Source organism: Micromys minutus, assembly GCF_963924665.1.
Source record: "Micromys minutus genome assembly, chromosome: 24".
Lineage (NCBI taxonomy): Eukaryota > Metazoa > Chordata > Mammalia > Rodentia > Muridae > Micromys > Micromys minutus.
This window is the reverse complement of record NC_137959.1, coordinates 13393867-13407391: the sequence shown is the minus strand read 5'-3', so window position 1 is coordinate 13407391 and position 13525 is coordinate 13393867. Positions and strand designations below refer to the sequence as shown.

The 13525-nt window shown below is 37.1% G+C and overlaps 1 protein-coding gene and 1 pseudogene across 4 annotated transcripts in view; one reads left to right on the top strand and one right to left on the bottom strand.

Moving 5' to 3' along the window:
* CYLD (CYLD lysine 63 deubiquitinase) overlaps positions 1–13525 on the bottom strand; it is a 45586-nt gene that overhangs the window by 17983 nt on the left and 14078 nt on the right. For 2 of the 3 annotated variants that reach the window (XM_080937266.1, XM_080937267.1), the window contains exons 5-7: positions 7776–7874; positions 4361–4477; positions 67–446 (exon numbers count right to left, since the gene is read on the bottom strand). In XM_080937266.1, the coding sequence (XP_080793392.1) occupies positions 67–446; positions 4361–4477; positions 7776–7874 (596 nt within the window). The remainder of the gene's footprint in view (positions 1–66; positions 447–4360; positions 4478–7775; positions 7875–13525) is intronic. The other variant, XM_080937268.1, reaches the window with a different exon arrangement.
* On the top strand, positions 895–1762 carry LOC308436433 (nucleophosmin-like; annotated as a pseudogene). The gene has a single exon. The product of its transcript is annotated as a nucleophosmin-like (transcript).

Here is a 13525-nt window from a genome sequence, read left to right as displayed (position 1 = left end):
AGGAGAAAACCTAGGCTAAACCTCATGCAGGAAAAGAGTTGTAGATTTTTGGCCAAATTAAATTACCAGTTCCAGTCCGGCTAGCACATCACTGAGTCCTGGTGGCTGGCCAATCCAACGGATAACCCCATAGAACGGGGGGTTCTCTTTTACTTCAGCCAATGAGCCCACCTCTAGCCCGTGTGCATTTCCAGAAGAGCTGGGCAAAGGTGGACTCTCCTGGACAGGTGTGCTGTTCAGCTCCCCCATCACAGACTGCACTGACAGAGAAAGTGGACTATGAGCCATGCTGCCATTAGTATTGGGCATCTTTGTCAGGCTGAAGGGTAAGGAATGAAATCTGTTCTCGCTAGACAAAGAGTTCATGGAAGGAGGTTGCGGTGGAGGTGATGAATGTCCAAAGTCTGAAGACATCTCTGTAAGTGACTTTGCAGGGTCTTCTGCAACTACAAAAAAAAAATTGTTCTTAATTAGAAAAAAAATTATTCGAGAACATTAAATATGTTTGTATCTCTAAGAACAATAAAAAGGTCTAGTCTAACTGACCACATGACCTCTTTGCAAGCCTGCTCACAGCACTGCAAACCTACTGACTCTAAATAATGTCTGTCACGTGTCTCTTCTCTACCTCCAAACTTTTCTGTCTCAGTACGGTGGCACCCAATTACTCATCTATGTATGGTTAGTACCATATAGATTATATTCTCTAAGCTAGAAATCAGTATGAGCAGATATTTTAAAAAAATAGCAACTCTAAATAACTCATGGATCAAAGAAAACATAATTTAAGTTTTAAAATAAAATAAAAGTCCTGCTGTGGTTCCAGCCTGCTGTGATTCTCTCCTGCATGTCTGTTTGAAGAAGCAGTAGGCAGCTTCTTCTGTCTTCCACCTCATGGAAGATGCGAACATGGGCATGAACCCTTTTCGGCCTCAGAACTACCTCTTTTGTAAACTAAAAGCTGACAAAGATCATCACATTCAAGTAGATAATGATAAAAATAAGCACTAGTTATCCTAAAGAATGGTCCAGTTTAGGAGCAGGGGCAAAAACTAAATTACACATTTTAGGGGCAGAATCAATGAATTATGAAGGCAGTCCAATTAAAATAATACTGGCAACTCTGAAAATATCTGTATAACCAATACTTTCCCTTGAGGGCTTTGAAATTACACCACCCGTAGTGTTAAGGCTGAAGTGTCAGCACCTGTACAGACAGCGAACAGCTCCTAGTAGTTGTAGAGAAAGATGCAGAGTCAGAAGATGAAGATGAAAAGCATGTAAAACTCTTATTTCTAGAAAGCGATCTACATCTAGAAATGTAACAAGGTTTCACAGGGGGAAAAAAGCAGAACTTGATAAAGATGCTGAGGATGAAAATGAGGAGGATGTGGATCAAGATGATGAAATTAATGACAAAGATGATAATGGTTTTGATGATGAAGAAACTGAAGAAAAATACTAGTAAATAAATCTGTACAAGATACCCCAGCAGAAAAATACACAAAAATCAAACCAAAATGGAAGAGACATAAAAGCATCAACACCAAGATCAAAATCCTTCAAAAATAGGAGGGTAGGAGCCTAAAACACCAAAAGAACCTAGTTTTATAGAAAACATACAAAATTGCAAGCAAGTATTGAAAAAGGTGGTTTCTTCCCAAAGTGGAAGCCAATTTCATTAATTATAGGAAAGAATTGCATCTGGATAACTGACCAGGAGGCCATTCAAGATCTCTGGCAGTGGAGAAAGTCTCTTTAAGAAAATGATTCAAATCATTTGAAATATTGTCTTCATTTCTATAACTGCTGATATCTGGCTGTCCTTTTTATAATACAAACTGAGAACTTTCCCTACTGTGTTTGATAAATGCTGTCCAGGTCCAATTGCCAAGAATGTGTTGTCTAAAATACCTGTTTAGTTTTCAAGGATGGAACTCCGCCCTCTACTTGTTTTTAAGTATGTATGGAATGTTATTATAGGACATAGTAATAGTGGTGGTCAGATGTGGAAATGGTAGAGAGATTAAAATAAACATGTGAAAGAAACTCAGTATTTGAATAAAGTGGAGGGGGAACCAAAGAATAAAGAACATTCATGAAACCCAGATGAATAGTGTTTATAAAAGAAAATTCTTGACAGTTTAGTTTAGAAGAAACAAAAAGCTAGGAATAAATTAACTCACATATAACTCTGTACTTAAGACAAAACAAAAGATTAATAAAAGAGAAAAAACAGTAAAGAAGCTTAAGCTAAAGTAAACATCAAAGAAATAACTCAAGAAAACAAACTTAAAGACAACCCCCAAAAGCTGTTTCCTTAAGTGATTAATGCAGCTGGCAGGCACACACAGCTTCTCAGCAGGAAACAATGACCTTTTTAATGCTGTTGAGATAATCAATAATACATTTATTTAATCATCTGGGGCTGGAAAGATGACTCAGCACTTAAGAAAGGTTCTTTCAGAGAACCTGGGTTTGGTTCCTAGCACCCACATGCCAGCTTACAATTGTCTCTAATTCCAGTTCCAGGGAATCTGATTCCCTCTTCTAGTCTCTGTGGCTCCCACATGCATGGATGGGCACATAAACTCACACAAATGCACACACACACACACACACACACACACACACACACATATACATATACACATGTGTATGCACACATATGTTAATTTTTTTTAATTCTAAGATTATATTAGGAGATTGCCAGGTATGTGTGAAACCCTAAGTTCAGTTCCTGGCAAGACAAAACAAAAACCAAACAAAAACAACCCAATAAACCAGAGTCTTATTCACACTCTGCAAACATCAGTTCTGGGTAGCATATAAAACAATGTGACCGGCAAACCACACATGTCTAGAATACAACACAGAAGAATATTCTTTATGACCTCATGGAAGAGAGCAATTACATATAAGTAATTACATACAAGCCTGTAAGGGGAAACAACAACTATCATCTGGTTAAAATTAAGAACGTGTTCATGAAAAGAGCTTGTAATTGTGAGTAGCCTTGAGCCAAAGGACAGAATACTTGCAATATACTTTTCTCAGATAAGAACATCAATAGGAACGAGAAAAAAATAGATGAAAGATCTGAAAAGATGATTCACAGAAGAAACTCAAGTAACTAATAAACCAGTGAGAAGAGCCTTGTTTTCACTAGTCCAAAAGACAAACCTAGTTATACCACTCTTTGCTAAATTTTTTTCAGTGGTTCTCCATTTTCTTTCAGAGAGGTATAATGAGGTTACATGTGACTTAGCCCTGCTGTCTGTTGCCCTTCCTCCTCTGAATCTTTCTAGTCTACTAGGCTCCATTCTTCTCAGAGGACTTTATATGTGCTATTTCTATGGCCTAACTTATGATATTACTCTTTCTGAATCACTTCTCTAGTGTCCTAGTCAGTTTTCTGTCAACTTGACACAAGGCAGAATTATTCAGGAAGAGGAACCTTAGTTGAGAAAATGACTCTATCAGATTGCCTGTAGGTAAGTCTGTAGGGTCTTTTCTTGATTAATGATGAATGTTGGAAGGCCCAGCCCACTGTGGACAGTGCTACCCCAGGTTGCATGGTCCCGAGTTATGTAAGAAAGTAGAGCAAGCCATGAGGAACAAACTAGTAAGCAGCATTCTTTTATGGCCTCTGCCATGAAACTCTTTCCTATCTCCATGTTCCTGCTTTGAGTTATGCCCCGACTTCCCTCAGTAATGAACTGTTACCTGAAAGCATAGGATGAAATAAACCTTTTCTTCCTCAAGTTGCTTTTAGTAAGTGTTTCATCACAGCACTAAGACACCTGGTAAATGTGGGGTGCCCTGTGTCCTCTCCAGCACCTTCACAGCATCAAGTCCTGTCACAGCACTCATCAACACTACAATTCCAAATATTTATGTCTGATGAATTTCTATAATAATAAATTGACTACAACTTCAAACAGGGTTAGGTCTATGTCTATTTTACTCTTTGTAACCTGAGAATATCTCAGTAACTACTTGCTGAACAGATGAAGGAAATGTATAAAGAAAAACAATGTCTTAAGTAACAAGGGAAGGTGGAATGTTTTAAAGGAAGTAAAATAGGAGAGTCTTTAAATGAGTCACTTCATTTCTAGAGAACTTTGATCCTAAGCACTTGAGCACATGAGTTAAGAGATAAGAACAGACTACTAACACATTTCATATGCATCATCAACCCTAATAGCAGAGCAGTTCAAACTACATTTAATATTTCAGTTTAGCAATGTTAGCTTGTCAGCAATGGTTCCAAAAATTGCAAATATTGATGAAAAGGCCATTCTCACTTATACACTAAACAGAGAGGATCGTTATAAAGAGTACTAAAGTTATAGATTACCTTCATCAATGTACCATGGATTTTTGGACTTGGATTGTTGTTGTGAGTCAACAGATGACCCATTTAAGGTATAAAATAATTCAGATCTGTTTCTACTTCCAGGGTCTGAGGTAGATCCTGTGAAACAATAAAAATTCCTGTTTTTAAAAGGGGCCAATATGGTGTAAAAGATTTTTCTAAGTAAATTAATATGAATATGGTGTACCAGTTGCTCATACAGATAACAGACATATGCAAATAATGTAGTGAATTATTGTCTTCAGCTTTAAAAGTTTGGTAATTGGTCAATAAAAGCAAATAGAAACAAGCTAAAGCCTGCTTACTCTTATACTAACACTCTAAGAAATCATTCCACAGGCAGTAGTGGTACACACCTTTAACCTAGCATTAAGGAGGCAGAGGCAGCTTGATATGAGTTCAAGACCAGCCTGGTCTACATACCAAGTTCCAGGACACCCAGAACTACACAGCGAAATCCCATGTAGTCTAATTCTCAATGTCACAGTCACCTCCTCTAGTTTCCTCACAAGTTTAACCTGTCACACTCATACCATGTAAAACTGCTCCTCAACCTTCCTAATGCTGCGACCCCCAGCCATAAAGTTATTTTGTTACTACTTTATAACTACTTTTGCAGTAATAAATCTAATATAAAAAAATCTGTGTTTTCCAATGGTCTAAGGCAATTCCTGTGAAAGGACACTTGACCCCCAAAGGGATCACAACCCATGGATAAGAACTGCTACATATAAAGACATTTCAGTCAACAAAAGAACAAAAGTGCAGCAATGTTATAGAGCCTACATATGCACACCATCCTATCACCAAGGTTTGTAAGTGCATTCTCTGATAGTCACAAAAAAACACAATGGCCTAATAACGTACTTCTCAGAATGCATCCCATTAATAAGTGACTTGTGATTCTAATTTCCCTTTGTAATCTTCAAGTGCTATAATCAAACTGATGACAAATCAAGATTAAATTATGTTTCAGGTTTAGGCTAGGAATGTGGTTCAGTAGTCGAATCCTAGTTTAGTCTGTGTAAGGTGCTAAGCTTGCTCCCAGCACCACTACCAGCCCCCCCCCCCAAAAAAAAACAAAAACCAAAACAAAACAAAATAAAAAATCCCATAACTTCAGTGTCTGCAGCTATACCTGAGTGATGAAGTGCTTGCCTAGCCACAAATAAAGTTCTGTTGACTTTGATCACAAACATTACAAAAGAAATAATGATTTCAATTTATTTTAGATTTACTCTTCAAACATTTTAGAATTTTACTAGTGAAATGTCTTGTTTTTTATAGTTTCAGGGGAAGGACTTTCGGAGGACCTCTGGGGCAGTGGGCCCTGTGTGACCTAGCCTGTGCCCGCCAATGGCCCTGGCTGTGATGCCTGTGATCCAGGTGACTCACATGGAGGTCACGTTGAGCTTGAATGCCAAGACTGAATGAAGCCCAAAGGCAGAAGCCCAGAGAGTTTGAGTGTGGCATCTCTCAGGCACTGCTCAGGCAGGAGATAAACTCATATCTCAAGGCACAGCTGCGGGACCCCAATATCACCGTGACCAAGGTAATTGAAGTTGGTGGTCCAAAAGCTATATTAACTTTTTGTACCAGTTCCTCGACTGAAATCTTTCCAGAAAATCCAAGCCCAGCTAGTTTGTGAAATAGAGAAAAAGTTCAGTAGGAAGCAAGTAGTCCACATTGCTGGGGGAAGACTCTGCCCAAGCCAACCAGGAAAAACTGTACAAAAGCTGAGTGAAAGCACCCAGAGGCTGCACCCTGATGGCGGTGCTCAACACCATCCTTGAAGGCTTGGTCTTCCCAGGTGAGACTGTGGGTAAGATTGTGTGAAACTGGATGAGCAGCTGGCTCAGAAAGGCTCACTTGGACAAAGCACGGCAGGAGCACAGGGTCAAGCTTTGGTGTGTATACGAAGCTCACAGGCAAGGATATTAATTCTGAATTCCTAGAGTTTCAATTTTAAAGAAAAGACTGAATAAAGTGCCATTCAAAGTAATAAATGAAAAAATAAAATTTCTTAATTTCTTTATGTCTAAAAAAAATGAAGCACCATAATTTCCCACACTTCAGATTTATTATAGGACAAATGAAACTAGAGATTAATTATGTGGTTCTTAATAACTAGATGTAATGCAAGTTGAATTCTAAAATGTTGAGTAAAAATTTATTTCTCTTCCAGAATCTTCCCCATGTTACACGTACATATCACACAACTCTTTTTCTATAGTTTCCACATACCTCACAGGTTTATAGCAATGGTTCTCAACCTGTGAATCGCTCAATTTGGGGAGTCACATACCAGATATTCATTACAATAGAAAATTACAGTTAGGAAATAGCAACAAAATAATTTCATGGTTGGGGTCCCCACAACACAAGGAACTATATGAAAGGGTCAGAGTATTAGAAAGGTTGAAAACTACTGGTTTATAGGGTGATAGTTAGATCAGAAGTACACCTGCATCACAAACAGGTACAGACACATCCTTGCCTCAGTCTTAGCTACAAAGACACACCTCATTGGTGATTAGTAGGAATTCCTCAACCCATACTGAAGCCAATTGCTGTTTAATTTAAAGTAAAAAGCCCCTCATAAAAAGTGCACTTCATAGCCTAAGTCATGTGATACACCTGTAATCACCTACTCAGAAAACTAAGACAGAGGAATCATCACCAGAATCCAGAAACTTAAAGTCAGCATAGGAAATTTATCAAGACCTAATCCCCAAATAAGAAACCAAATAAGGAGGACGTCTGGTAGTTAGATAAAACCAGCACTCCTCAGGAACTTGTGAAGCTGGTTCCTCTCTACCAAAGGGAGCCATTTCCCTAACCACTGGTAAAAGGGACAACCACTTATCTGTAGTGTCTATTAGCACATCAGAGCACAGCTGGCCTGCAGGCTCCCTCAGCATCGTAAGTACCTGTTAAACATTTCACAGCCAATATTAGCATCCCAGCCCTTCTCACCTCCTCCTCTGCCCTGACTCCCTCCAGCTCATGGGCTTCCCTACTCCCAGCCACCCATGTGTTCCCTACATAGATGCAAGGTTTTCCCTGCCTCCACTATTCTTGCTTCTCTTGCAAATATCCCTGGTCCTGTCCAGTCTGCTTCTTTTTCTTTCTGCTCTGGACTCTTTCAGATGCTGTTCTCCCTCTCTTATCCACAATAAAAACCTCCCCTGATAAATAATGGGGTGGCCATTTTGGTGGTTTCTTTACTGCACCCTCACAATCATATACATAACATCATAAAATTTTAGTTTACATAAAATCTTTGTACACACACACACACACACACACAAACACACACACACACACAAATACCATATAGCTTATTTAACATTGGGAAAATCAGATATCACGTAAACTACCAAGAATAGCTCCATACCTGTAACCTTTGGTTTATTATGACTAGATGAACCTTTGTCACCAACACCTCTTGACATAAAGGCAAGTTTGGGAGGCCTCCTTTCCTGTGTCACGCTATCTGAAACAGTAAACACATTTTTAATATAAATATAACTCATGTAGAAAACAAATAGTTTAGCAATCACGGACAAGAGCATAAACAAGACAAAAATCCTTTCCAACAGAAAAAGCATAATCTTTATATCATGCAGATTCTCTTTAAACACTCAAACACACTGAAAAGCAATTTCTTGGGGGAAAGAACATCAACATTGTTCTTATGTAATTTCTACAAGAAAATATACTCCTAAATCCTTCCAAATGCTTTAACTTTTGAAAAGTTAGTCAGATGAAGTCAATTTTGTTTGATGTTTTAAAAAGCTATAAAGAAAACCGTATTCATAGTTTCTGTTTCCTCTTCTAGATCAGCATGTCCAGAACAACCCTACATATTACAGAGTGTTTTACACTCAAGCATTTATAAAAGGTGCTGAGATAAATATGAAAGATTTATTTACTACAAACCCAGAATCTTTGCATGCCAATGTGCCTAAAGAGTCTCTAAATGATGTGATATATTAAACGTATTTTATGAAACTTTCTGTGACACTCTAGTGAGAATCTCAGATTATTCACAAAGGCAGCTTGATAACAGATCAGGGTTAGGAATGTTCTCTGTAGTAAATATGCTTCCACTTGTAAACACAAACACAAACACATTAAGAATAACAGATGTGTATACAAACACATGTAAACAAAAAACAGAGATTTATGTACAAATCAACAATGCAGAAAGCCAGAGACACACAACAGTAATTGTTTTTTTTTGTTTTTTTTTTAAGAAAGCAATCTAAGTTTCACTTCAAAGTACAGATGCAAAAAGGTTTGGCAACCTTCTTTAGATTCAAAGGTTTCCAAAGCTTAAAACCTGGCAGTATTCATACTACACTTATTTACACTGACCAAATGAACACAGAGAACCAGGTGAAAGTTTCCCCTTATGAAGATCAACAGCACGCCCATGATGAGGAGCCATACCTGATAAAGCTGTTATCAGCAAAAGCGGTATGCCCACAGTGGAATTTTGAGGACAGAAAGAAAAAATAGGAATTTTTTTTTATATTTTAAATACAGAAAAGGATATTTAAAATGAAAAAGGGAGTCATATTGAATTAATTATATATAAATAATGCTTGATATATTTTCCATGGTTTGGGGAAGAGAAAAATATATATTAAATTATATATTGTAAACATTTCAAAATATAATAAAATGAAATACTGAAATATCATTTCAACTAAAAAGTTATACTGAATGACCATAATTTTAACAAATAATATAATAAAAAATACTAAAAATGCCTTTATAATGTTACCATTCAGGTATCTATAAATGTCATCTATGAGAGTTTTTATAGTTAAAATAACTCTTGTCACTGGAGAAATGCCCAAGTTTTATCATATAAACTGACTAAAGACAACTATCTCCACTGTCAACTATAACTAAGAGTTATGTGACTCCGTTTACAAAGAGATGCTTGTAACCCAACATAAGTATGTACATATACATTGTTTAGAATCCAAAAGCAAAAAGCAAATTAGTCTTAATGGGTTAAATTTGAAGGAAATGTAAATATAATATAGTGGACAGGGTGAGAAATAAATTTAACAGACAATTTTTAAGATTAAAATTATCATGATTAAAGATATTCAAGGACATAAGTCCACCCAACAGCCCATCAAAATGCAACAGTAACCCTATTCATAATGACTACTGGCTAAAAACAATCCTCTACAGAACAAATAAATTGACAGAGGCATATAGAATTGTGAGCTGAGGACATAGGTCTGTGGTAGAGAACTTGCCACATATTCAAAGCCCTGGGTTCAACCCTGCACCACAAGAAAACAAAGACTTGTAAGGAATCATTTCTACAATTCACTAAAAATGTAGTCTATTAATACAACATTCTACTACATAGCAATAAAATGAGCAAACCACTGCTACACACATGAACACTGCTGAGCAAAAGAACCAGACCTCAAGTATACACAGTATACACAAAGCAAGACTGTATTCAAAATGATTCAACTAGGAACTTAATCATTACTCTTTTTGATCTGTAAGGGGGGAAAAAAAGGCTTTTTGGAGATTCTTGGGCTGAAAATCATAACAATAAAAGAGTGAACAAGTTATTCAAACAGAATGTCTATAAATCTGAATAGCCCATTAAATTGAGAGGGGCTGTTTAAATGATGTATTGTTCAACATCATCAGTCACTGTGCACAATTCAAACCCAAATGAGAATTTAACATGTAACAAAAATGAGGGTATTATAAAACTGTCATTTGCAGGCATGCCATGCACAGCAACTAGCTAAAAATATAAGTTTAGATGGCTAATCAGAAGAAATGTTTTAGATAACTGTATATAATTAACTGTGTCTGTAAGGGACCTTACAGGCAAAGGTAACATCAGAGTTACCTTCTGAGCTCTGGTACTTCAAACCATCCTTCCCTTGGGCTCTAACTGTCTCCCATGACCAGAAGTCATTCCTATACAGAAGAAATTACAGAACAAGCAAACTTGGGGAAACAGAAAGCAGATTCACATTTGCCAAGGTCTAGAGAGAAGCTGCTACTGGGAGTGGGTAACAGGGCTTGACTGTGGAATGATAAAAAGTCCTTGAGCTACAGAACAGCAATAGATGTCTGATATTCTAACTGTACTTAATGCTGGTAAGTTATGCTTCCATGGAGTAATATAGTGGTGTATGAATTACATTTTAAAACTAAGAAAAACTTCCAAATATAGAACAGGTAAACTGTTCAATGTAATCCCAAAAGTGAACCTGTGAAGAGGATGAGAAGACAAGGTAAAGACTAGGAGAAAATATTTGTAAATCATATTCAACAAAGGGCTAGTGTCTAGAATATACTTTTAATTATATAAACTAATCATAAAAAGCAAATAACTCAATTAGAACCTGGCCAAAACAAATAAAATGTATTTTACAAAAGAATATAAACATAGGGCATAAAAACATGAAGAGATGTTCAGTATTGTTAGCTATTAAGGAAAGAAAACTGCTATAAACTATCACCACACATTTCTCAGAACAGCTATCATGAAAAGCAGCCATGCCAATGGTTATGTGACACCATACAGTAGTCACTCTATAGATCACTGTAGCAGTTTCTTATAAGAACAGTGGTACTCTGTGTGGGTAGATCGAGTTCCTCCCAGTGCCAAGGGTGTGAGCTACTTCCCTTTGTGTTGCTGGTCAAGAAGGCTCCTGAAGTTCCCAAAACAGCAATTGTTGCTGTTAGTTGCCTACCAGATCTACATGGTGAGCCCTTATTGCTGAAGATATCACATGCTCTGGTCACAGAGAATACAGAAATCAAGCTGGAACTGGGCTTGGGCCTTCCTCTCTGCTAACTATCCCTTATAGTGGAAAAAACAGTACACAGGCAGCTAGGGGAAACTGTCAAGTCTATTCAGCTATTTGCCCTGTGTCTGACAACACTAACTGGTCAGATGAGCTCACTGGCACAGCAGCAGCAAGTCTACAGGGGTAACCAACAGTTTCCTGATAAGCTTTCGGGCCTACTCTGCAGAAACAGATCTCATCAATCAAAAGCCCATGGGTAAGGAGGTAATAAGACCTAGTACAGAAACTACTGCTATTGTTTTTTTCCATGGAAATGATGTGGCTCATAAAGTGCCTTCTAAATAACTCATGCTTATGCCCACAGTGCTGCTGTCATTCTGGTCAGAGAAACTACCAACTGCAGTGGTCAAAATACTGACAGTAAATAGTTGGTCAATGTCCAACCACAAATGGTACATCTATATCATCCCTTCCAAGGTTCAGGGAGCACTGCATAAAAAGGGTGGAAAGCATGTAAGAGCTGGAAGTAGAGAAGCATGTAAATGCTGACTAGAGGTTGTTGCACTCTGCCCTGCTGTATACAGAAAATTCTGTTTTCTTGAAGTCAACATCTACCTCTGGGTCTCAAAATCTTCCTGCTCTCTCTTCTGTAAAGTTCCCTGAGTATTGCTAGGAGGGGTATCAGATGTATGTTTCCACTTAGGGCTGAGTGCTCCACTGTCTCTTGCTTTGTGCCATGACCAGCTGAGGGTCTCTGTCAACTGTCATCTAGAGCACTGCGAAGCTTCTCTGATGAGAGCTGAAATGTAGTGTTCTATGGCTATGCATCAACTGTAGCCCAACAAACTGTTACCTTTTTAAAGGAAATGAACTATGAAGACACACACACACACACACACACGCACACGCACACGCACATGCACACACACACATGCACCAGCCTCAGAACAAAAGGTTTCTACTAAAGAACTCCCTTTTAAAATTTCTGTGAATATGAATAAACTGTACAGTCTGAGCTGTTTAACTGCATTAAACTATTAACCTTCACAACTAAAAGATGAAGATAGAGCTCAACAAGCAGAAATGCATTACTTTAGGGATGTCACAAAAAGGCTTCATCACCACTCCACAAACACATCAGATGTGTTAATGCTTTGGGCCATCAGAAACAGCAGGGCAAAAAGAGACATTTTATAGCAGGCTGAAGCACTAGAAGGTATCTAGACACCAACAGTAACTAACAGTTCACTGAGAAGAATTCTTTCCAAATCTCACCATCTATTCAGCTGCCTGAAAAGGAATCTTTCCTACATGCTGGAAATGTTAATTCTGTCCCACAAATAGAAGTAATTGAGCAAGAAAAAAATAAATAAACTAAGGAACTAAAGGAGACTCTTCAAGCTTTTTCCTCCTCAAGAAAAGAGTGTTAATGATACAAAAAATATATAGATGAAGGCTTATTCAAATTAAATTAATTTTCATCTAAACAACTTTAATTTTTAAAAGTCTATTTGCAAGCTTTATTTTGTTGAAAAATAAGTGTAATTTATGTGTATAAAAGCAGTATTATTCTTAATTACTGGCTATTCAAAATTTATGAATATCAATAGTTTTGAAAGAGAAAAAGCATTCTTTTCCTTTCTCACGACTGCTCCAAACCAACAATGATATTAATGACAAGCAAGGATCGTGAAGATCCCTGACAAGGGACTCTCACATCATGAAACTTATATGGTTTGCTCTTGCTGTTGATGGTGTTGCTATTTTAATTCTATATCAGTATTTAAATAAAATGAAATGTTTTTCATTTAAGTACTGCAAAACAGAAAAAAAAATTTACTTGTAAGGTTACACCCCAATTCCAACATAGAGAAAATAAAAATGTTTTTTTTCTTCTCTTCTTTCCATTTCTTACGTACTACTGCAGAATCTAAGACAATTTACATTTCAAACAAATTTAGAGGCGAAATGTATACGTATGTTATTCACATATATATAATAAAATCATATATATATATATATATATATATATAAGAAAGAAAGAAAGAAAGAGAGAGAGACAGAGGGAGGGAGGGAGGGAGGGAGGGAGGAAGAAAGAAATACAGCAGTGGGGAAGGTAGAATATTTCAAATCTTTCTTCTACAGAAGAATAAAAATAACACAGTGAAGTCTGCATATGTGAGCTTTACAGCTCAGGATCTTCTTCCTTCTTTAATGGTAATACCAACTTAATGGTTTCCCCAATCACACAACTTTATATAACGTACTTCATTCAGCTAAAAATATAAAACTCAAAAGCAATGTAATTAAGATATCTAAAAATGACAGTTACATT